The following is a 21,908-nucleotide window of genomic DNA, read 5'->3' on the forward strand; positions in this document are numbered from 1 at the left end:
GGTCAGTCAGAATTGGTGTCAAGGGAGTCTGTAGTAGTTTTTCTACAAGTCACTGTGTCTTCCACTATTGTAGTGGCGGTAGGTATGAAGTCTATTTCATAGCTATGTTATCCACGGAGGAGCTAACCTCACGACGGAAGTACTCTTTAAGTATTGGACCAGTCATACGTGCTGTGATCATGGTTCATGACTTCTAATAACTTTTCTCCTGAACGGAGGGTTCTATTTATTAGTGGCATGTGTTAACCATTGGAAGAGTGCAATGGAGATTCCCTTCCCCGTGTTGCACTCTGAGTGACTCCTATGACGCTATTATCAATAGCAATTTAACTTGTGAGGTTACTAATCCTCTTACTGAGTGTTGCTGGACTGACTGTGGTATTGGTACTGGTATTCAAGGGGTCCAGTTGTCCTACCGATTTATTCTGAAATATTATCTATCGGAACACATGATTGGAGCATATTACTAGTTGTATTGTAGTTGAACCTACACATGGCAAGGAATGATTATTGTTGCCATTTGTTTTGGAGGTGGACAAGTCCATTGGACTTCCTTTACGACCAGTGTGGTACACCTCAGTACTATCTTAGATGTGTTCTAAGATAATCCCCGTCTAGGGGCCTGTCTGCTCCTCACTGTTCTCATAGGGGAGTTTACAACTAGATTTGATTTATGCTCTGGCGGCCTCGTACGGTGTTGTCCGTAGTCTCGACCCCCCCACCGGCCTCGATGAGGCTCATCATGGGTCTGGGCTACTATTCCCCCCCTTTGTGTCTCGGGACCCCCCCACCAGCGGGTGGTGTTGGTGTCCGAGGCGCAAACGAAAAGGTCTGACCCTATGTACGAGTTGTCAGTGGCCACGTTATTATGAGAATGGCTGTAACCTTTCAACCAAATCTCCTGGTGTTTGTGCTTGAAAGCACTCAGTGGCTGTCGAGGAATGTCAGTCACCACCGCGTCCGCGTGTGGCAACCTCTTCAGTACCTGCAAACTGAGACGAGGATATCGGTCTGTGATAACGCAAAGTGTTTCACCAGTAGGAGTCATTGGGTCAGTTGCTGGACTGACACCATTAGTGTCATTGTAAGGGTTGACAGTCCCCCACAAAGCGGAAGGTGTATCATCGGAAGCAGAGTATACTCTGCGCATCAATGTTTTTCTTGCTGACGGCCGCAGTGCTTGCGGAAGTGTCCGAAGGGCAAGAGAAGTTCATCTCAACTACCGTATTGCACGACTGCAAGGAGGAGGGAAGTTGCTCATTCACAGAGACAGCTGGCTCGAAATCATGAAAAGAATGGTCAATCAGATTGGCTGATGGAATGTGTCGAGATATCGTAATATCTCCTTGGATCGGATTCTGCACCAAGAGGTTTCTAAACGTCTTTTTCCCAAGGGGTGCTTTCGACAGATACCCCTCGTGAATAGGGGAAGACAGTGTGGTCAGTGGAGAAGGCACTGTGGCCTGTGACCATACCTGGTTGGTTTTCCAATCCATCAATGGGAGTAATCGATCCATCAAGTCTGCTCCAAGTAGCAGGGGTACAGTTTCGAGGCTGGTAACATACACAGGGTGAACGAGCGATACGTCCTTGAACTGTAGTTTCAGCATGACTCTCAATGTGAGAGGCGAGGTAGTCTGAGTGACCCCTCGAAGTGTAGTTTCGCATCGTTCCACTTTTAACCAACGTTTAGTTGGATTCAAAGCCCTTTTGAGATCATCAAACAATGTTTGAGAGATGAGTGATATTGTCGGACCCGAATCAATTAGCGCATGACAAGTTAAGCAGTCCTCCAGGACTGTTTCCAGGTATGGCCGTTTAGATTCGTGTTTAGTGGACATATTCCCCACAAAGTGGAGTGGTCGTTCGCAACGACGTGATGTGCCATTTCTGTTCAAGGTGGAAGCAGATTGACTTTTCCAATTTTGAGTGGGCTTGGCTTTAACGAAGCGTTTAACCTTTTTCTTCTTAACTTTTGTATCAGAGTCTACAGACAAAGCCCGGGGGCTTGTTTCTTGATCAGGCGGGCCCTGGATAGGGTCTTGAATGAGAGCGGGAGAAATTTGGACTTTAACGTCTTTGCTATGGGTGTTAATTTCTGCGGACCTGGTGTCCGGTAATTTCCCGTCTAGTCCTTATGACTTATCTTTTACCCTTTTCTCAAATTGTTCTCGCTATAGTTCTTCACGTAGTGGAACTTCTGGAGAACATTGGTCTACGTTTTGATCGTCCTTCAACCCTTTGTTACCCTTGTGTTCTGACACTTTGTGTGGGTTGGGTGCAGGAACGTAGCGAACAGGTCGATTGTAGCGGTAGTCGTTTTGAAGGCGACGTACTTTACACTTATTTCGACCGCGGCGGTTATTGGAATCATGGTTTCGTGGTAGAAACTGTTTTTGTGCGTCAGCTCTCGACGCTCCAATACCTGATAATGCACCCTCTAACTGGAGTGAGTGCTCCTGGTCAAACTTCAAAACCGAGTGGTCAGGGCTCTTAGCGTTGCGAGCTTTTGATGCCTCAAAAGCTGTGCTTGCAAGCTCTCTGAGTTGTAAGATAGGCAAGCCAACGTGGGCTGCAGGGCCCAAGTAGGTAATGAAGGTGGGATACATGTTCGACAGAAACATTTGTTTGAATGGTAACAGCTCTTCCATTCCTGTTTCCGTGAGTAGGCCAAAGTAAGCTGAACGAAGCCTATGATAGAAAGCTTGTGGGTGTTTGTTCCGAGCTTGTTTGACCGTGTTAGCCGGTGAGCTATCGTGTTTGCGAGTCGCAGAACCACTGAATTCTAATTTCAAAGCTGTGGCAAGTTTAGCGTAGTCATTTAGCACGTGTTGCTGTTGTAGGCGAATGAACCTCGTCACGTGTCTATTCGACGTTCGCTTCAACAGGTAAACCCTGTCAGAACCCGTAGCATTCGGGTAGCCACCCAACGCGTCCTCTATGTCAGCTAGGAACGTCTCAGTATCGTTTGGCTGACCTGGAACGGGGTCAAAGGTGGGGAAATTCTTGACGAGTTTGTCAAGGTATTCCGCGCCAAGCGGGCGGAGAGGGTTGGCTTCATCCTGTGGAGAAATTGGGGCCGACAGGCCAAGAGGAGAAGCCAAGCTTTGGCTTTGTTGGCCAAGAGGCTCCATATTACTCAGTGCCGAATGGCCAAGAGGAGAAGACTGAGGGACACATGATGGAGGCAATGTCTGAAACCTATCGTCTTCACTCCTTTGAGTACCGGAGTCCGGTTGCTTGGATGGGTAGTCATGCTGTAGAGCGTGACCATTCTGGACTTCCTCCAGATGGTACCTAAGGGTGGTCTTCTGCTGCATTGCAGAGTCCACTTGAGCGCTTAGAGTACCAATTTTGGACACGTGAGTGTCACACCTGCTCCTTTCGGTCTCAAACTTATCTGTCATGGTTTGCAGATGGAGGTCTCGAGTACGGAGCGAGAGATTCAGTGATGAGATTTCCTCTGCTTGCTTAGAAATCAATATTTCCATCCTCATCACCTGAGTTCTCTCATCATTAATTTGGTCAGCAACTTCAATAAGTTCTGCTGATTTGTCATCCAACTTTGTCATTGTGTTCATCAACTGATCGTCTTTGGTCTGCAGAATTTGGACTAGAACATTGTTACCTTGAGTAACGTTCAACAAAACTGCCTGCATGTTATCAAATTGTGCGCTCCTGTTTATAGATAACTCGACAGATTTATCTAGTTTGGAGTGGACTACATCGTATTTAGTTTTGGCTAAATCGAGTTGTTCCTGCAGATGACGATTTTGTTGGAGAGTTTGTGCTCGTTCATCGTCATAAGTATTTGCAATTACTTTTAATTCTTCCGATTTCAAATGCAGTTCCTCGACTAGCAGAATGTTTTCATTTCCTGCTTTTGTCAATAGTTGCTCAGTTCTCTCCACCTTTGCCCTCATGTTAGCCATGTCTTGCACGTGCTTCAGCTGTGCACTGTGGTATTGGATCGATGCCAACCTTTGATGGCGATACATAAGTGCTAAAGTGGAGAGAACCGTCACAAAGCCTGTGTTTGATGGTTGATTTTGGAGAGCTTTCGCAATTTCGGCTGTGTTTTCGCTAATGTCATAATTAGGGTTGGTATCCCTGCTGAGGTCAGAGATCAATCCTTTTATGGGTGGAGGATCACTAATTAGCGGAGGAGTGGTGACCACCTCCTTTGGTAGCTTGCACATTATTAGAAAAATTTAGAGGAAAAATGTTCCTATTGTTTTCAATGTTTGGGTTTGGAATTCATTGGAAGCTGCAAAGACAAGTTTTATCTATTTATTGATGTTGACGAACCATCAGTACTGTACCAGTAATGTGGAAGTTGGACGTGAATGAATTTGCAAAAGCAAATTGAATTAATTAATCAATGCCAATGATTAATCCTACCTGGGTAGGCTATCTAGGTATTAAACTTGAATTAACCTGAGAGGTTGCTTCATCCAGGTTAATATGAGAAGTTTTAAAAGTGTCTCATTTGATTGGAAGAACATTAAGGTATGTTCAACAATTTAAATTATTAAATTGAATGAGACGATAATCCATACAATCTCCATTGATTGGATTTCATAAGTGTAAACAGTCGATCAAATGTTGGGAACACTCCCCACTATGGTACACTTCTTCCTTGGGCCGAAGCCACATGGGATTCCCGCTGGGGCGGGACTTCTGTCAGTACTGGATTACTGAATGGGTTTTGCAAAAACCAAATTTTACTGATTGATCAATTTTAATGATAAATCAAACCTGTATAGGCTATTTGGGATTTTAACTTTAATTAACCTGAGAGGTTTATTCATCTAGGTTAATGTGGGAAAAAGATTACAATGTCTCATTTAGAAAACTCATCAATTTGGATATTATTTAAAAGATCCACTTGAGAATGTAAATCTGGCAATTTCACTTATTAGTTCAATTGAATAAGACATCGATATGAGTCTGGATATCATGAGTAACGACTTGAGTGTCACCTGACTAATTCTTCTTGAAGGAAAGTACTGGTGACTCTTCAGAGGTCCCTGCTGGCACACGCTGAAATCAAGCGGAAGTACCCAGGGTGGGACTTCCGTTCAGCAAGGCGGAGGATTTACAATGTGGCACATAACAAAATGGCTGTTTTCCCTTTTGTTAGCTTAGCATCTCGAGCAAGCCAATGCTACTTTATGCCTGAAAAATGCTCAACATAGGATTCCCTTGGCAAGGGAAAGGTTTTACTTATAACGTATTATGTTCAAACCCTTTTTGGCGATATTTGACGATGTTTTAACCGGAACTCGCGGCAAACAACGAAATGCACCGTGGTCTACTCGCATCGAAACGCGAGAGAGACAGAGAGATACTTATCGCTGGTCAAGCTAATCTCTCCTAAATTTCAATCGGCTGGCACTTTGTCCTCGCTCGAGAAATTAATAATGACCGAGCCTACACGCGTCTGGAACGCGTGAGGCAGAAATAGCCCAGTGTTTGGCCAAACGCGCTATTTCTCAGATAGCTTTATCAGCCCTCATACAGAACTGTAGTTTAAGCTCCCCACTGACTACGTCAGAGCACAAAACGGAGGCGATTCTCCAGAGCACACATGCACCAATAATTCCGCTCTACAATTCCCATAATGTATATAATAAACTTGGTATATTATGTAATCTGCTTTTCAATTTTATATAGGCTGAATCAAAATGAAAGCTTCATCCTATTTTAGATTCCTCGCACGGGGCGTCATATGTCGAAATTACCCAAACGTGCGGCCTAGTTTTAGAGTCCACACAGGGGGCGCCAAATGTCTGTTCAGACCCTTTTCGGATCATTGAACAATGTTAAATTCTTAGGAAGCAGAGTATACTCTGGGCTAACAAGTTGAATCAGCAATACCAAATTGGGTTTAATTATTTATTTACTAAATACCTAAACTAATCACACAGAATTACAAATGATGTCATACAGAAAACGTCCTGGTGGACGGAACCTGTATGATGTCTGGTTACACAAAGGAAGGGGGGTTGGGCTTGAATGAAAGAGCGGGAAGACTTAGGAACAAAGAAACAGCAGCTATGCTATCGTAAATACATTATCTTATGCATTCTAAATTACCGGCCATTTGGAAAAGGAAAATGCAATAAATATTTACTCTGAGCTGCGCTTCGGTAGATTAGTCGTAGATGCTGGCCGGGTTGGCCAACAGATCTTCCTGTCCTTGGAAGAATGTCTCTGGTGGTAAATTGGATACGTGGTGGTATCTTCGTCTGTTCGTTGTTAGACTGGATCCGTCGTCCGTCCTTTCCTAGCCCACGTCTACAGCGGCCGCTGCTAACTCAACGGCTAGGAATTGTCACTTCTGTAGTGAATAAGCTCAAAGTTCATACCATTTGCCACCAAAACTCACGCCGAGGTTGGCTTAGTTCTGTACTTGACGTGTGTCCTTCTAACGTAGAGGCTGCAGACCTCACGTACTGGAACAACCTGGTTATCTTTTCGTCAAAGGCTTATATAGTGGAGAGGGGGAAGGATGTGTTTCATCGTTTATAACCCCTGTGTCTCTTCACAGGGGTGGGCCACTGATCAAGCAGGGCACTTTCCTTATGAAAACCCAATTCTCTCATTTGGAAGCTAAAATTACATTTAATCTCCTAACAAACAATTTCAATATCAAACATTTCAATTGCATAACAATTCCATGTTACTCTGATAACTAGAGGGTGTATACTTTCTCAGGTACAGTTTATGTCGTCCTGTCATCAGTCATAATGTCTCAGATGACAACCGAACTGACATACATACTCATTACGTTCCCAAGCATATTTCCAACTGGTTTTATTACCAAAATATGGTTCCTTTTCCCCATTTCTTTGATGTTCCCAGACTCTCTATATTTAACACAGGCTATTCAAGTCCTTCAGTAGGGTCAGAGAGGGGAAGGGAGAAAGGTATTTATGGGGGGGGGGGGGTCATAAACCTTGACGTCATGACACCAGTCTTCACTATGAGTCATCCATACATCAATTGTCTTAAAATCATTTATTTACTAACTAAGTACTCACAGAAATGCATAACAAACAAACAAAGTAGATATGGTTACAAAGAAATGATAGGAGAATGTGCCCTAGTGGGCTAAACCAGTATGGCGGCTTGTTAGACAAAAGGGGAGTGGGGGTCAGCTGAGAAGACACTACAGAGTTGATAATTATAACAATTGAAATGCTAATCCTTTGCACCTGAACGCTCACTCATTCGGGAATAATTGCAATCAATATATATATTTACGGTCAGTGTATCGTCGGGATCTCTGTTGAAAAGTTTGTTTCTGATGGAGAGTTTGTCCGCTCTCTCTCTCTCTCTCTCTCTCTCGTGGTTAGAATGGATAGTTCCGAGTGACATTCATTTATGTCGTTATAGAATAGATGTTTCGGCGGTTGTCGGTCTTCACGTTCAATGATACCGAATTCCTAGCTGCAGACTAGTAATTAATATCAAAGACTTGTTCTTATTCTGTCGGTATCGATAGTCTAAAAGTTTGACCTCTCTAGGGTATGTGGGACGAAATCCCACCTACTCAACAGCCAGTGGAATCCCGTGGCGCGTTATTCAAATACCTTAGAAATGCTATTACTTCAAAATCCCAAAACTTCCAATTTTCAAACATATGACTATTTTACACCATTTTAAAGACAAGACTCTCGTTAATCTAACCACACTGTCCGATTTCAAAAAGGCTTTACAACGAAAGCAAAACATTAGATTATGTCAGCAGAGTACCCAGCCAGAAATAATCAGACAACCCATTTTTCAAGCTAGCATATAATGTCACATAAACCCAAACCACAGCTAAATGCAGCACTAACCTTTGATGATCTTCATCAGATGACAATCCTAGGACATTATGTTATACAATACATGCATGTTTTTGTTCAATCAAGTTCATATTTATATCAAAAACCAGCTTTTTACATTAGCATGTGACGTTCAGAACTAGCATACCCACCGCAAACTTCCGGTGAATTTACTAAATTACTCATGATAAACGTTCACAAAAAACATAACAATTATTTTAACCTGTTAGGGCTAGGGGGCAGTATTGACACGGCTGGATAAAAAACATACCCGATTTAATCTGGTTACCACTCCTACCCAGTAACTAGAATATGCATATACTTATTACATATGGATAGAAAACACCCTAAAGTTTCTAAAACTGTTTGAATGGTGTCTGTGAGTATAACAGAACTCAAATGGCAGGTCAAAACCTGAGAGATTCCTTTACAGGAAGTGGCCTGTCTGACCATTTCTTGAACTTCTTTTCCATCTCTATCTTTTACTAAGGATCTCTGCTCTAACGTGACACTTCCTACGTCGTCCATAGGCGCTCAGAGCCCGGGAAAAAACAGAATGTCGTCATCCCAGCCCCAGGCTGAAACACATTATCGCCTTTCTCAAGTGGCCGATCAAGGGACACTGGGCTTAGGCGCGTGACCCGACCGCCCCCGCCTTTGTGATTTTTTCCTCTGTTTGCCGAAAAGGAGATTCCCTGTCGGAATATTATCGCTTTTTCTACGAGAAAAATGGGGTAAAAATTGATTTTAAACAGCGGTTGACATGCTTCGAAGTACGGTAATGGAATATTTAGAATTTTTTTGTCACGAATTGCGCCATGCGCACGACCGTTCTTTACCATTTCGGATAGTGTCTGGAACGCACGAACAAAACGTCGCTATTCGGATATAACGATGGATTATTTTGGACCAAACCAACATTTGTTATTGAAGTAGCAGTCCTGGGAGTGCATTCTGACGAAGACATCAAAAGGTAATCAAACTTTTATAATAGTAAATATGATTATGGTGAGTGCTAAACTTGCCGGGTGTCTAAATAGCTAGCCCGTGATGCCTGGGCTATGTACTTAGAATATTGCAAAATGTGCTTTCACCAAAAAGCTATTTTAAAATCGGACATATCGAGTGCATAGAGGAGGTCTGTATCTATAATTCTTAAAATAATTGTTATGCTTTTTGTGAACGTTTATCGTGAGTAATTTAGTAAAATGTTAGCGAATTCCCGGAAGTTTGCGGGGGTATGCTAGTTCTGAACGTCACATGCTAATGTAAAAAGCTGGTTTTTGATATAAATATGAACTTGATTGAACAAAACATGCATGTATTGTATAACATAATGCCCTAGGGTTGTCATCTGATGAAGATCATCAAAGGTGAGTGCTGCATTTAGCTGTCTTCTGGGTTTTGGTGACATTATATGCTGGCTTGAAAAATGGGTGTCTGATTATTTCTGGCTTGGTACTCTGCTGACATAATCTAATGTTTTGCTTTCGTTGTAAAGCCTTTTTGAAATCGGACAGTGTGGTTAGATTAACGAGAGTCTTGTCTTTAAATAGCTGTAAAATAGTCATATGTTTGAGAAATTGAAGTAATATGATTTTTAAGGTTTTGAAAATCACGCCACAGGATAGCAGTGGCTGTTACGTAGGTGGGACGAATTCGTCCCGCCTAGCCTAGAGAGGTTAAAGAGCTCAGCTATGTGCTTCTTGTCAGTAACAACCACATCATCAACATTAAGGGACATGGGCAGCTGTGAGGAGGTAGGTTTATTCTCCAGGTCTTTAACCATTTTCCAGAACTTCTTGGGGTTAGACTCACAGAGAGAGAACTGCTCCTTAAACAGCTGCAGACTGAATGTTCCTGTGTAGTCTTCTTTGAGAGAGAGAGTTTCAGAGTTTCTAACCATTTCATACATTTCAGCTCATGCTGTCGGTCACGCTGGTCTAGTGTAGAGTCTAACCATATTACACGTCTGGCTTACTGTCCGTATACTGGTCTAGTCTTGTAGTTTTTAAACCATTTGTAACGTATTCAGCTGGAGCTGAACGTATACTGGTCTGTTGAGAGTTCAACCTGTGGATGGTCCTCATGTTCTCTGGTCTAATGTACATTTCGTTAGGAGTCCTTTTATACACTCTGGCAAAAGGGCAGTTCCATTACGTTTGGCATAATGTCTGTGCTCATGTGGGCATGGTTACTGACAGGATAAACTTTATATATATATATTATTTCTCATTTTGAAGGCTAAGATGACATTTCATTTTCTCACAAAATAGTTTCATATTTAATCATGTAAGTTCCACAGCATTTAGATGTAAATCTAAGAACTGGGAAATATACACATTCAGAGATACAGTTATGTTGTTCTACTGTCCTTAGTTACATCACAAATTAGTCACGAATTTTACATGATTGTTCTTTGAGTCCCCCCCCCCACCATTTCAACATTCTTTATATTAGAAATATTGTTTCATTCTCCACTTTTGGATGATGGAGTTTTGGCAGGAAGAATGTCTTTGTTCCCCAGAGGTTCTCTCCCTCAATACTCCATGACAGTGAAGGGAAAGTTTCTGCAAGGAATTTACGACCTGTCGTTAAGTCATAAAAACAGGCTAACTTCTTCCCCTCCCCTCCCTCTCCTGTGGAAAAGATAGAGGGTCCTTTGATCCATTGTCAGGAGTGTCATGACACCCCTGAGTCAATACTTTGTAGAACCACCTTTGGCAGAGATTACAGGTCATTTTGGACATGTCTGCATCAGCTTTGTACATCTGAATATGGGGATTTTCTCACATTCTTCCTTGCAGATTTTCTCAAGCTCTGTTAAATAAGATGGGGAGCGGCGGATAACAGCAATCTTCAAGTCTTTCCACAGATTTCCAATGGGATTCACGTCTAGGCTTTGGCTGGGCCACTCAACGACTTTCACATTCTTGTTCTGAAGCCATTCCAGCATTGCTTCGGCTGTATGCTTGGGGTCATTGTCCTGTTGGAACATACATTTTTGCCCGAGTCTAAGGTTGTTTGCACTTATTAAGGTTTTGCGTGTATTTGGCTCCATTTATTGTTCCCTCTATCACTACCAGTCTCCCAGTCCCTGCTGCTGAAAAGCAAACCCATAACATGATGCTGCCACTGCAGTGCTTCATTGTAGGGATGTTGTTAGACAGATGATGAGCTGTGTCAAGTTTTCTCCAGACATACCACGCCAAATCGTCTCATCAGACCACAGAATCTTTTACCTTAATATCTCAGAGTATTATTATGTGCCTTTTTGCAAACTCCAAGCATGCTGTCATGTGCCTTTTTCCCAAGAGTGGCTTCTTTCTGGCCACTCTCGCATAAAGAACAGATTGGTAAAGTGCTGTTGAGACTTTTCATTTAGGTTCAACACAACAGTAAGTGTACACCTGACAGAATTGAACATATATCAGTAATATGGTAGTAGATCAGACACTCTCTTAGGTTAGGTTGTGTTACTACTGTTTTACTTACACTGATTTATGCCACTCTGGTTTTGAACGGGAATCAAGAAGTGTAGGATGGTAGGGACTAGTACTACAGTGGTTTATGTTCATTTAAAACTGTATTGTACAGTCGTGCTATCCAGAATTTGCCCCGTCTTTCGGGGTCCATTCAGATAAGCATTATTCTCAAGGTGAAGCTTGCTGTTGGCTTTTGTGGGCGTGTACCAGAAACTCTCATGTTCTATCCAATCCAATCAACCGACTCTTATTATTCAAACCCTGATTGACTATAGACAGAAGACAGGCCCAAAATAGACCTCCTGATGCTTCTTTTCTTTCAATACTTTCAAGCAACACAAAACTTTGGCTTCAAGCCCTAACTACCTGTCTGGACTCTTCTTCCCAAATTAAACCTAAACCAAAGTTGTGTACTGGACTGTGCAGTCAGAGCCAGATGAGGCTGGTTTTAGTGCATAAGCTTGAGCAATACTCGTCCATGTACTGTACTGTATGTGTCAGGTTGCGATATCTGAAATGGCACCCTATTCTGAAATGGCACTCTATTCCTTATATAGTGCACTATAGTGCTCTAGCTCTGGTAGAGTAAAGTAAAATAGAGCACTATAGTACATAGGGAATAAGCTGCCATTTGAGGACTCACCCTCAGTCCTCCCTACCAAACCAACAGAGCCCCAGGACACTGCTGTATGGAGGATCCACAGACAGGTCAAACAGGTTACTGTTTTCTAGCATATTTTTTTGCAGAGTACAAGAATTCCTTGTTCCTCCTACTGCACAAAGTAACTCACTATATAGCCCTATATGACCTATAATAGTGTTTGTGACAATCTTTCATAGAGTAGATGTGAGGGACGTAGAAATGTATTGTATAGAATGGCCATCACCTTTTGAAAAGCAATGTTGGATGGATTCCAGTCAGATGGCTAATGAACTTGGAGGAGTAGTGGTTTGATGAAATACTTAAGTAATTGTCGATTTTTTTGTTTTGTTTCAGCACTGTGTGTAATTCACACACTATCTGATCTGTTCAATTGTGTGGCTATATCGTTAGGTTAGGGTTCAGTTTAGGCATTAACCCTCAAAATCTTAAGGTTAGGCATTAAGTCCAAAGGGTTAAGGTTTAGGATAGGCTTAAAACAAAAATCTCAAAAACAACCTTTGACACCAGAGGCAGACGCCTGTGCCTACCCACCATCCCTGTCTACAATGCCTAAGCAAAACCAAAACCCACTTAAAGGTAACAGCGCTCACTGTAGCCTCTAGTGGCCAGTTTCCATGTCATATCAGATATTGATGGATGTTGAATATTTACTTGTATCACAGGGTGACCTGGCTGGTAATTATACAGCATCACATTGCTTTGCCTTCTGGGAAGGTTAGTGAAATACATGGCAAGGACGATTGGTTGCGTCCAAATCGCACCCTATTTCTTTTGAAGTGTACAACTTTGGGTCCTGGTCAAAAGTAGTGCACTTTGATGGGAAACGTGCCTTTTGGGACGTAGACATTTACTTGCTGATACTACTGTACAAGGTGTCATCTCTGTAATAATGATGGCAATGGGCAATCATAGAGATGCAAAACCATAATCAACATCAGCTTTATCTACGGCATCATGGGGTAGTGGATGACCATTGATATTTAATGAGACGAATTAACACTTTTGATACCCAATTCCCTATAGAGTGCACTACCAATGCCTCGTCAAAAGTATTTCACTATGTAAGGAATAGGGTGCCATTTGGGACTTAGACTTAGTTGTCCATGACTCTTAGTAATACTCCCATATGGGTCCATAGGTAGGACAGTCTGTCTATGTGCAGTGGAAACTTACTTGCTCACTTTTCACAAATCAACACTTTTCTATTTTTATATCAATCTTGCTGAGGTGTTTTTTTTCTTAATATCTCTGAATATGCTTGAAAGACGAGGAAAGGGGTTGAGTTAGCTTGATACTTGAGCACAAACTGAAACTGCAAACCATGTGATGAGGAGAGGGAATTGGGGGGAGATATAAACTGAAACTGCATTCAAACCGAGCTTTTAGCACGTCATAACTACTGATCTATAATCTCTAGATCTAGATGTAAAATACCAATAACATAAGCCACCAGATGATACCAGCTGGAGAGTTGTGGAGATATAAGGGATGTCTGACCTGCTCGCTAAGCCTCTGATTAAAATGAATGGCTATTTATCTTCAGAAAGGAGAAGGGACACTGTAATTGACTCGACTGGTTGAACTTTGATCTCTATTAGACTTCTTCCACTGACTGAACGAGTCCGAGATGCTGACTTACACTGACTGGGTTGTTCTTGATACATTTTTATTTTACCTTTTGGTTTATTTCAATGAAAAATTATAATTATAAGTGTTAAGACGTATTCCGTGTAAGACGATTTGAACCTTTGACTTTCCATACCATCCAGCAGGTCAAAGAACAACTGAAAATAGCGAATCACTCAGAAAAACGAATCGTGACTATAGTCATTAAAAATAGTATTTCAAAAATAACGAATCGATCGCGAACTGCACGTCACTCATTTCGACCTTTTTCAAAAGTAGGCGAGAGGATGCAGGTGAATACAAATCTAATTGATAAAAGGCCTTTCTTTAAAAGTTCAGACAATCACAGTCCTATCTCAACCAAAACTACAAGGAAAAAGTATGCATCCATGACAAAGTGAGTACAGCAATCTTGTTATAATAGGCGATTGTATATCCTTCCTTAACGCAGTTTCTGATAGCATTTAGGCAACCACTGCCATTGTGGTAACAAGAGCAAGCAAATCAAGGTCAAGTAGGCTACAAGCCAACTTTTGGTTAACAATTCCTTTTAACTCCTGTGATTTAGGTGCAACAATTTAATTGATATTCTGTTTAGATTAAGATATTTATATTCAAGGTCATATTCAAGGTCAGGATTATTATTTACACCAGAAGGTTTGTGCATTTATTTATGTTAGCTATCACAGGCGAACAGAAGCACATTCTGAACACCACCTAACAGTTAACCTGTTGGGGATAGGGGGCAGTATTTGCACGGCCAGATAAAAAACGTACCCGATTTAATCTGGTTACTACTCCTGCCCAGTAACTAGAATATGCATATAATTGTTTGATTTGGATAGAAAACACCCTAAAGTTTCTAAAACTGTTTGAATGGTGTCTGTGAGTATAACAGAACTCATTTGGCAGGCCAAAACCTGAGAAGATTCCAAACAGGAAGCGCTCTCTCTGACCATTTCATGGCCTTCTTGATCATCTCTAACCAAAACAAGGGATCTCTGGCATGACGTGACATTTTCTAACGCTCCCACAGGCTCTCAGAAGGCGCCAGAACGATGAATGGTGGCTTTGCAGGCCATGGCTGAAAAACATTAGCGCATTTTGTAAGTGGTCGATCTGAGGACAATGAGACTGGAGGCGCGTGCACGAGCCGACACCATGTTTACTTTCTCTCTCTTTGAACGAAAACAACGACTCCCGGTCGGAATATTATCGCTTTTTTACGAGAAAAATAGCATAAAAATTGATTTTAAACAGCGGTTGACATGCTTCGAAGTACGTAATGGAATATTTTGATTTTTTTGTCACGAAACGCGTCGGGCGCGTCACCCTTCTTTACCCATCGGATAGTGTCTTGAACGCACGAACAAAACGCCGCTATTTGGATATAACTATGGATTATTTGGAACCAAACCAACATTTGTTATTGAAGTAGAAGTCCTGGGAGTGCATTCTGACGAAGACCAGAGGTCTCGAGCGTATAGCTGGCACAACCCTTCCTGGCTGGATGCTTACTTTTGCCCGGCAAACGCGGGGAGCTGGCACAGGACGAAGTGGGCTGTGAATACGCACTGGCGACACAGTGCACAGCGCCGGCGCAGGATATCCTGGACCGAGAAGGCGAACTGGAGACCAGGACCGCTGAGCTGGCACCACCCTTCCTGGCTGAATGCTCAACCTAGCACGGCAAATACGGGGCACGGGCACAGATCGCACCGGGCTGTGATTGCGCACTGGCGACACAGTGCGCATCACCGCATAACACGGTGCTTGCTTCTTCACTTGCTCCCCGTGGTAAGCACGGGGTGTTGGCTCAGGTCTCCACCCTGACTCTGCCAATCTCCCCATTTGCCCCCCCAATTTTGTTTTTGGGGCTGCCTCTCGCACTTGCCTCGTGGTTGGTATAATGCCTCGTAGTATTGCCGTTCCGCTCTTGCTGCCTCGATTTCTTCTTTCAGACAGCGATACTCCCCAGCCTGACTCCAGGGTCCTTTCCCATCCAGAATTTCCTCCCAAGTCCATTCCTGTTTCTCCTGGGCACCCTGCTTGGTCCTTTGGAGGTGGGTGATTCTGTCACGGATGTCGAAAAGAGAAGAGGATCAAAATGCAGCGTGTGTCGTTCCACATTTTATTTACACTGTGAAACTATGCAATACATAAATACAATGAATGAAGAAAAAAAAATGTGACGCAGAGATGAACACATACACTACTCAAAATTAATCACCCACAAAACCCAGGTGGAAAAACCCATACTTAAGTATGATCTCCAATTAGAGACAACAAGGGCCAGCTCCCTCTAATTGGAGATCATCCCAAACAAAACCCCAACATAGAAATACAAAACTAGAACCTAAATATAGAACTAGAAAACATAGAATAAAAAAACCCTATCACGCCCTGACCTACTCTACCATAGAAAATAACATCTTTCTATGGTCAGGACGTGATATCACGGTTGTCGAAAGGAGAAGCGGACCAAAGTGCAGCGTGTGTGTCGTTCCACATTTTATTTACACTGTGAAACTATGCAATACATAAATAAACTGAATGACAAAAATAACAAACTGTGACACAGAGGCGAAACATACACTGACTCAAAGATAATCTCCCACAAACCCAGGTGGGACAAACACCAACTGACCCTGTACTTTGTTGAAACACCTTTGGCAGCGATTACAGCCTCAAGTCGTCTTGGGTATGATGCTACAAGCTTGGCACACCTGTATTTCTCCTATTATTCTCTGCAGATCCTCTCAAGGTCTGTCAGGTTGGATGGCGAGTGTCGCTGCACAGATATTTTCAGGTCTCTCCAGAGATGTTAGATCGGCTTCAAGTCCGGGCTCTGGCTGGGCCACTCAAGGACATTCAGAGACTTGTCCCAAAGCCACTCCTGTGTTGTCTTGGCTGTGTGCTTAGGATCTTTGCCCTGTTGGAAGGTGAACCTTCACCCCAGTCTGAGGTCCTGATCGCTCTGGAGCAGATTTTCATCAAGGATCCCTCTGTACCTTACTCCGTTCATCTTTCCTTCTATCCTGACTAGTCTCGCTGTCCCTGCCGCTGAGAAACATCCCCACAGCATGATGCTGCCACCACCATGCTTCACCGTAGGGATGGTGCCAGGTTTCCTCCAGACGTGATGCTTGGCATTCAGGCCGAAGAGTTCAATCTTGGTTTCATCAGACCAGAGAATCTTGTTTCTCATGGTCCGAGAGTCCTTTAGGTGCCTTTTGGCAAACTCCAAGCGGGCTGTCGTGCTTTTTTACTGAGGAGTGGCTTCGGTCGGGCCACTCTCCCATAAAGGCCTGATTGGTGGAGTGCTGCAGAGATGGTTGTCCTTCTGGAAGGTTCTCCCATCTCCACAGAGGAGCTCTGGAGGTCTGTTAGTGTGACCATTGGGTTCTTGGTCACCTCCCTGACCAAGGCCTTCCTCCCCCAGATTGCTCAGTTTGGCCAGGCGGCCAGCTCTAGGAAGAGTCTTGGTATTTCCAAACTTCTTCCATTTAACCTCTAGGGGCTAGGGGGCAGTATTTTCACGGCCGGATGAAAAACGTACCCAATTTAAACAGGCTACTACTCTGGCCCAGAAAATGTAATATGCATAGTATTAGTAGATTTGAATAGAAAACACTCTGAAGTTTCTAAAACTGTTTGAATGGTGTCTGTGAGTATAACAGAACTCATATGGCAGGCACAAAACCTGAGAAAAATTTAATCAGGAAGTGGGAGAATTTAGAAATGTAGTTTTTGTTTAGAATCCCTTGGAAAACTACAGTGACATAGGATTTACGTTACACCTCCTAACTCTTCCATTGGCTGTCAACAATCTTTATGAACAGGTTTCAACCGTCATCTGTTACCGGGCAGATCATTTTGGCTCAGTCAATCATTGGCCAGTCTGAGGAGAGGTGTCTTATGATGCGCGTACACGTGACGTCATCATTTTTTAATTTTTCCTCTGGGATGAATAGCTATTGCCCGGTTGTAAAATTATCGCAATTTTATGTAAAAAAAATACCCTAAAGGATTGATTGTAAACATCGTTTGATGTGTTTCTACAAACGGTAATGGAACTTTGAACATTTCGTCTATGGATTTGCATCCACGCCACATGGCATTGTAAAGTGTTCTGGATGGGTCAACAAAACGGACGTATTTGGACATAAATGATGGACTTTGCAGAACAAATGAACATTTCTTGTGGAAGTGGGTGCCCATCCGAGTGCATTCCGCCGAAGATCAGCAAAGGTAAGTAAATATTTCGAACATATTGTTAGAGATTTGTCGACGCCGTGGTTGTAGGCTAACTGTATAGCTTAGCATTGAAGGCTAAGTTCTGTACTCAGAATATTGAACAATGTGCTTTTTCCATAACGTTATTTTGAAATCTGACAAAGTGGTTGCATAAAGGAGTAGATTATCTCTAATTCTTTAAATAATTGTTATAACATTTTTCAACGTTTATGAGTTCTTCCGTAAATTAAATGTGCCTATTCACCGGAGGTTATGGGGAGAAAACATTTTCTGAACGTCACGCGCCAATGTAAAAATTGGGTTTTTGGATATAAATATAAACTTGATCGAACAAAAAATGCATGTATTGTCTAACATGATGTCCTAGGAGTGTCATCTGATGGAGATTGTCAAAGGTTAGTGCTTAATTTTAGCTGTATATCTGGTTTTGTGATGGCTATCGTGCTTGGAAAATTGCTTTTTTTTCTTTGCTGAGGTGCTATGCTAAAATAATCTAATGTTTTTCTTTCACCGTAAAGCCTTTTTGAAATAAGACAATGTGATTGGATTAACGAGTTGAGTATCTTTAAAATGCCGTATAATACTTGAATTTTAATTTTGAGATTATTTTGTTTTGAATATCACGCCGTGCTATCTCACAGGTTGTTGTCCAACCAATCCCGTTAGCGGGATTGTAGCCTCAAGATGGAGGACACTGTGTTCTTGGGGACCTTCAATGCTGCGTAATTTTTTTTGGTACTCTTCCCCAGATCTGTGCCTCGACACAATCCTGTCTCAGAGCTCTACGGAAAATTCCTTTGACCTCATGACTTGGTTTTTGCTCTGACATGCACTGTCAACAATTATCGCAATGAACCACCAGAGGACCACAGAATAATACCGGACCTGATAAAACCCTGAGATGACTTGTAAACAGTGTTGTGACTTGACTTTAACATTAATATGAAGACTGTTATTTATCTAATTACCTAAATATGTAACATTTTTACGCAATTTAAATTAATCATGTAACAATTAACTAATTTGGAACTGGGGCACTACGAGAGCAGTTCTTTAGAGTTACCATTTCCCAAATTAAACTCTAAAGATCTTTACCTATCACATCTATAAACAGTCAACTTATTCATTTTAACCTCGTATCATATCATCATTCTGAAGAGTCGTAACCTCCTTGCATCTGCAAAAGGCCCGAGCCTTACTTATGATTCAGTACTACACAAATTGGTGTAATAATTTATTTCCTAGGTAATTAAATGGTAACACAGGATAAACATACACACTTAATATGTTAAAAACAGGTCAGTAGTGGACTGACAACAATATGGCTGCTTGTTACAAAAGACATGGAGAGGGTGAGAGAGGGACATAGACACTTAACGTTGGTACATTTAGAAACTACTCTCACTTAAAGTACTCCTATACTTTGCACATAGACTGCCGTCCGCTTGGAGTAAGCAATCATGAATGTAAACGCCGCAATAAAATAAACCCTCACCCTCCGATCCAACAGGTCCCAGATGTGCTCAATGGATTGAGATCTGGGCTCTTCACTGGCCATGAACAATTACATTCCTGTCTTGCAGGAAATCCCGCACAGAACGAGCAGTATGGCTGGTGGCATTGTCATGCTGGAGGGTAATGTCAGGATGAGCATACCGGAAGGGTACCACATGAGGGAGGAGGATGTCTTCCCTGTAACGCACAGCATTGAGGTTGCCTGCAATGACAACAAGCTCAGTCCGATGATGCTGTGACACACCCCAGACCATGACAGACCCTCCACCTCCAAATCAATCCCGCTCCAGAGTGCAGGCCTCGATGTAATGTTCATTCCTTCGATGAGAAACGCAAATTCGACTATCACCCCTGGTGATACAAAACCGCGACACGTCAGTGAAGAGCACTTTTTGCTAGTCCTGTCTGGTCCAGGGACGGTGGGTTTGTGCGAATAGGCGATGTTGTTGCCGGTGATGTCTGGTGAGGACCTGCCTTACAACCGGCCTACAAGCCCTCAGTCCAGCCTCTCTCAGCCTATTGCGGACAGCCTGAGCACTGATGGAGGGATTGTGCAATCCTGGTGTAACTTGGGCAGTTGTTGTTGCCATCCTGTACCTGTCCCGCAGGTGTGATGTTCGGATATACCGATCCTGTGCAGGTGTTGTTACACATGGTCTGCCACTGTGAGGATGATCAGCTGTCCGTCCTGTCTCCCTGTAGCACTGTCTTAGGCATCTCACAGTACGGACATTGCAATTTATTGCCCTGACCACATCTGCAGTCCTCATGCCTCCTTTCATTATGCCTGAGGCATGTTCACTCAGATGAGCAGGGACCCTGGGCATCTTTCTTTTGGTGATTTTCAGTAGAACGGCCTCTTTAGTGTCCTAAGTTTTCATTACTGTGACCTTAATTGCCTACCGTCTGTAAGCTGTTAGTGTCTTAACGACTCTTCCACAGGTGCGTGTTCATTAATTGTTTATTGTTCATTGAACAAGCATGGGAAACAGTGTTTAAACCCTTTACAATGAAGATCTGTGAAGTTATTTGGATTTTTACAAATTATTTTTGAAAGAACAGTGTCCTAAAAAAGGGACGTTTATTTTTTTGCTGAGTTTATTAGAAGTTGGTATTTACCATCAACGTGATGTGTGCTGATTTTCAATGTTTTAAAGTGTATATTTCCTTCTTTACAGAAATAGGTCCACACCCAGCGGTTTTAGACCTATACACATATGGAAGAGGTCTATCTGAAGCTAGAGCTTCTCTACTTGCCAACAGAGGTTTTGTGGTCTTTACAGTGTCATTATATGGGTATGATGATAATCCTAAAAACATGACCAAGATCCATCTGGAGTATTTTGAGGAGGCGATTCAGTTCTTGAAAAATCAGCCGCAGGTCAGCATTAAATAATCCTCTGATTTGATTTTATTTCCATATTTTTGATTTTACTTTACAGCACGAATTAAAGGAGTAACATGGTAATAATGTGAAAATTTGTTCTAATTGCTTACAGTTTATTCATTGATTTGTAATTACTTCAATATTACTTCAAATCACTCGTCTTTCATGGAAATAGTACTACCTGAATGTCTTATGGTCGGTGCTTTATTTGCTGTCCTTTTATCTTTTAAGGTTTGCGGCTCTGGATTAGGTTTGTTATCACTGTCCAAAAGGGGTTATCTAGCACTGTCCATTGCCACTTTTCTGCCAGGCATTGCTGCTACCGTATGGATCAATGGTTGCAATGCCAATGCCATGATTCCTCTTCACTACAAAGGCACAGCCCTAATGCTTGATACCAAAAGAGTCTTTGCTACAAAGTCAGGGGCCTTAAATGTGAAATATGTTATTAATGACCCCATGGCAGTGGAGAATCAGGCAACGCTCATCCCAATTGAGAGAGCCAATGGAAGGTTTCTCTTTGTTGCTGCAGAGGATGACCAAAACTGGGACAGTTGTTATTTTGCAGATCAGGCAATGCAACAACTAGAGAGTCATGCGAAGGATGATTACGAGTCAGTATTTTACCCTGGGGCAGGACACTACTACATGCCCTTCTGCCCGTCCAGTATTCATGGTGTTATCGGAAAGCCTGTTGTGTGGGGAGGTGTGCCCAGGTCCCACGCAGCAGCAGAGGTCGACCTTTGGAGGAGGATTCAGGAGTTCTTTAGAACTAACCTGGCAAACAATAGCAACTTGAGTAAAGCCAAGTTATAAAATGTTGAAATGAAAACTGGATAAATATGTGGTGCTTAATGTTTTGCTGTGTAGTAGAACTTAACTCATAATGAACATATTTTACATGAGCTTAACTCACAAGTTCAAAATGGCTTGATAATCCATGCCTGACACATTGCCTGCCCCACATTGCCTAATTAAAGTTACCACTAGCAAGTGCACATGTATTAAATGCCTGTTTGGCCCTCTGTACCAGAGGCAGCAAAGCAACCCCACAGAATGATCAAACCTCCCCGTGTTTAACTGAAGGAAGGGTGTTCTTTTCTTTGAATTCTTAAGTTGGTCTTTGGTAAACATAGGAA

General features: G+C 42.4%; 1 protein-coding gene across 1 annotated transcript in view; it reads left to right on the top strand.

The window, feature by feature from the left end:
• LOC123730992 (acyl-coenzyme A thioesterase 2, mitochondrial-like) overlaps positions 1 to 21,585 on the top strand; it is a 37,247-nt gene extending 15,662 nt beyond the window's left edge. Inside the window, exons 2-3 of the mRNA XM_045709871.1 lie at positions 20,561 to 20,763; positions 21,001 to 21,585. Of these exons, the coding sequence (XP_045565827.1) occupies positions 20,561 to 20,763; positions 21,001 to 21,585 (788 nt within the window). The remainder of the gene's footprint in view (positions 1 to 20,560; positions 20,764 to 21,000) is intronic.
• Positions 21,586 to 21,908: the final 323 nt, after the last annotated feature.

The sequence above is a fragment of the Salmo salar genome, chromosome ssa27 (genome assembly GCF_905237065.1).
Source record: "Salmo salar chromosome ssa27, Ssal_v3.1, whole genome shotgun sequence".
Taxonomy (NCBI): Eukaryota; Metazoa; Chordata; class Actinopteri; order Salmoniformes; family Salmonidae; genus Salmo; species Salmo salar.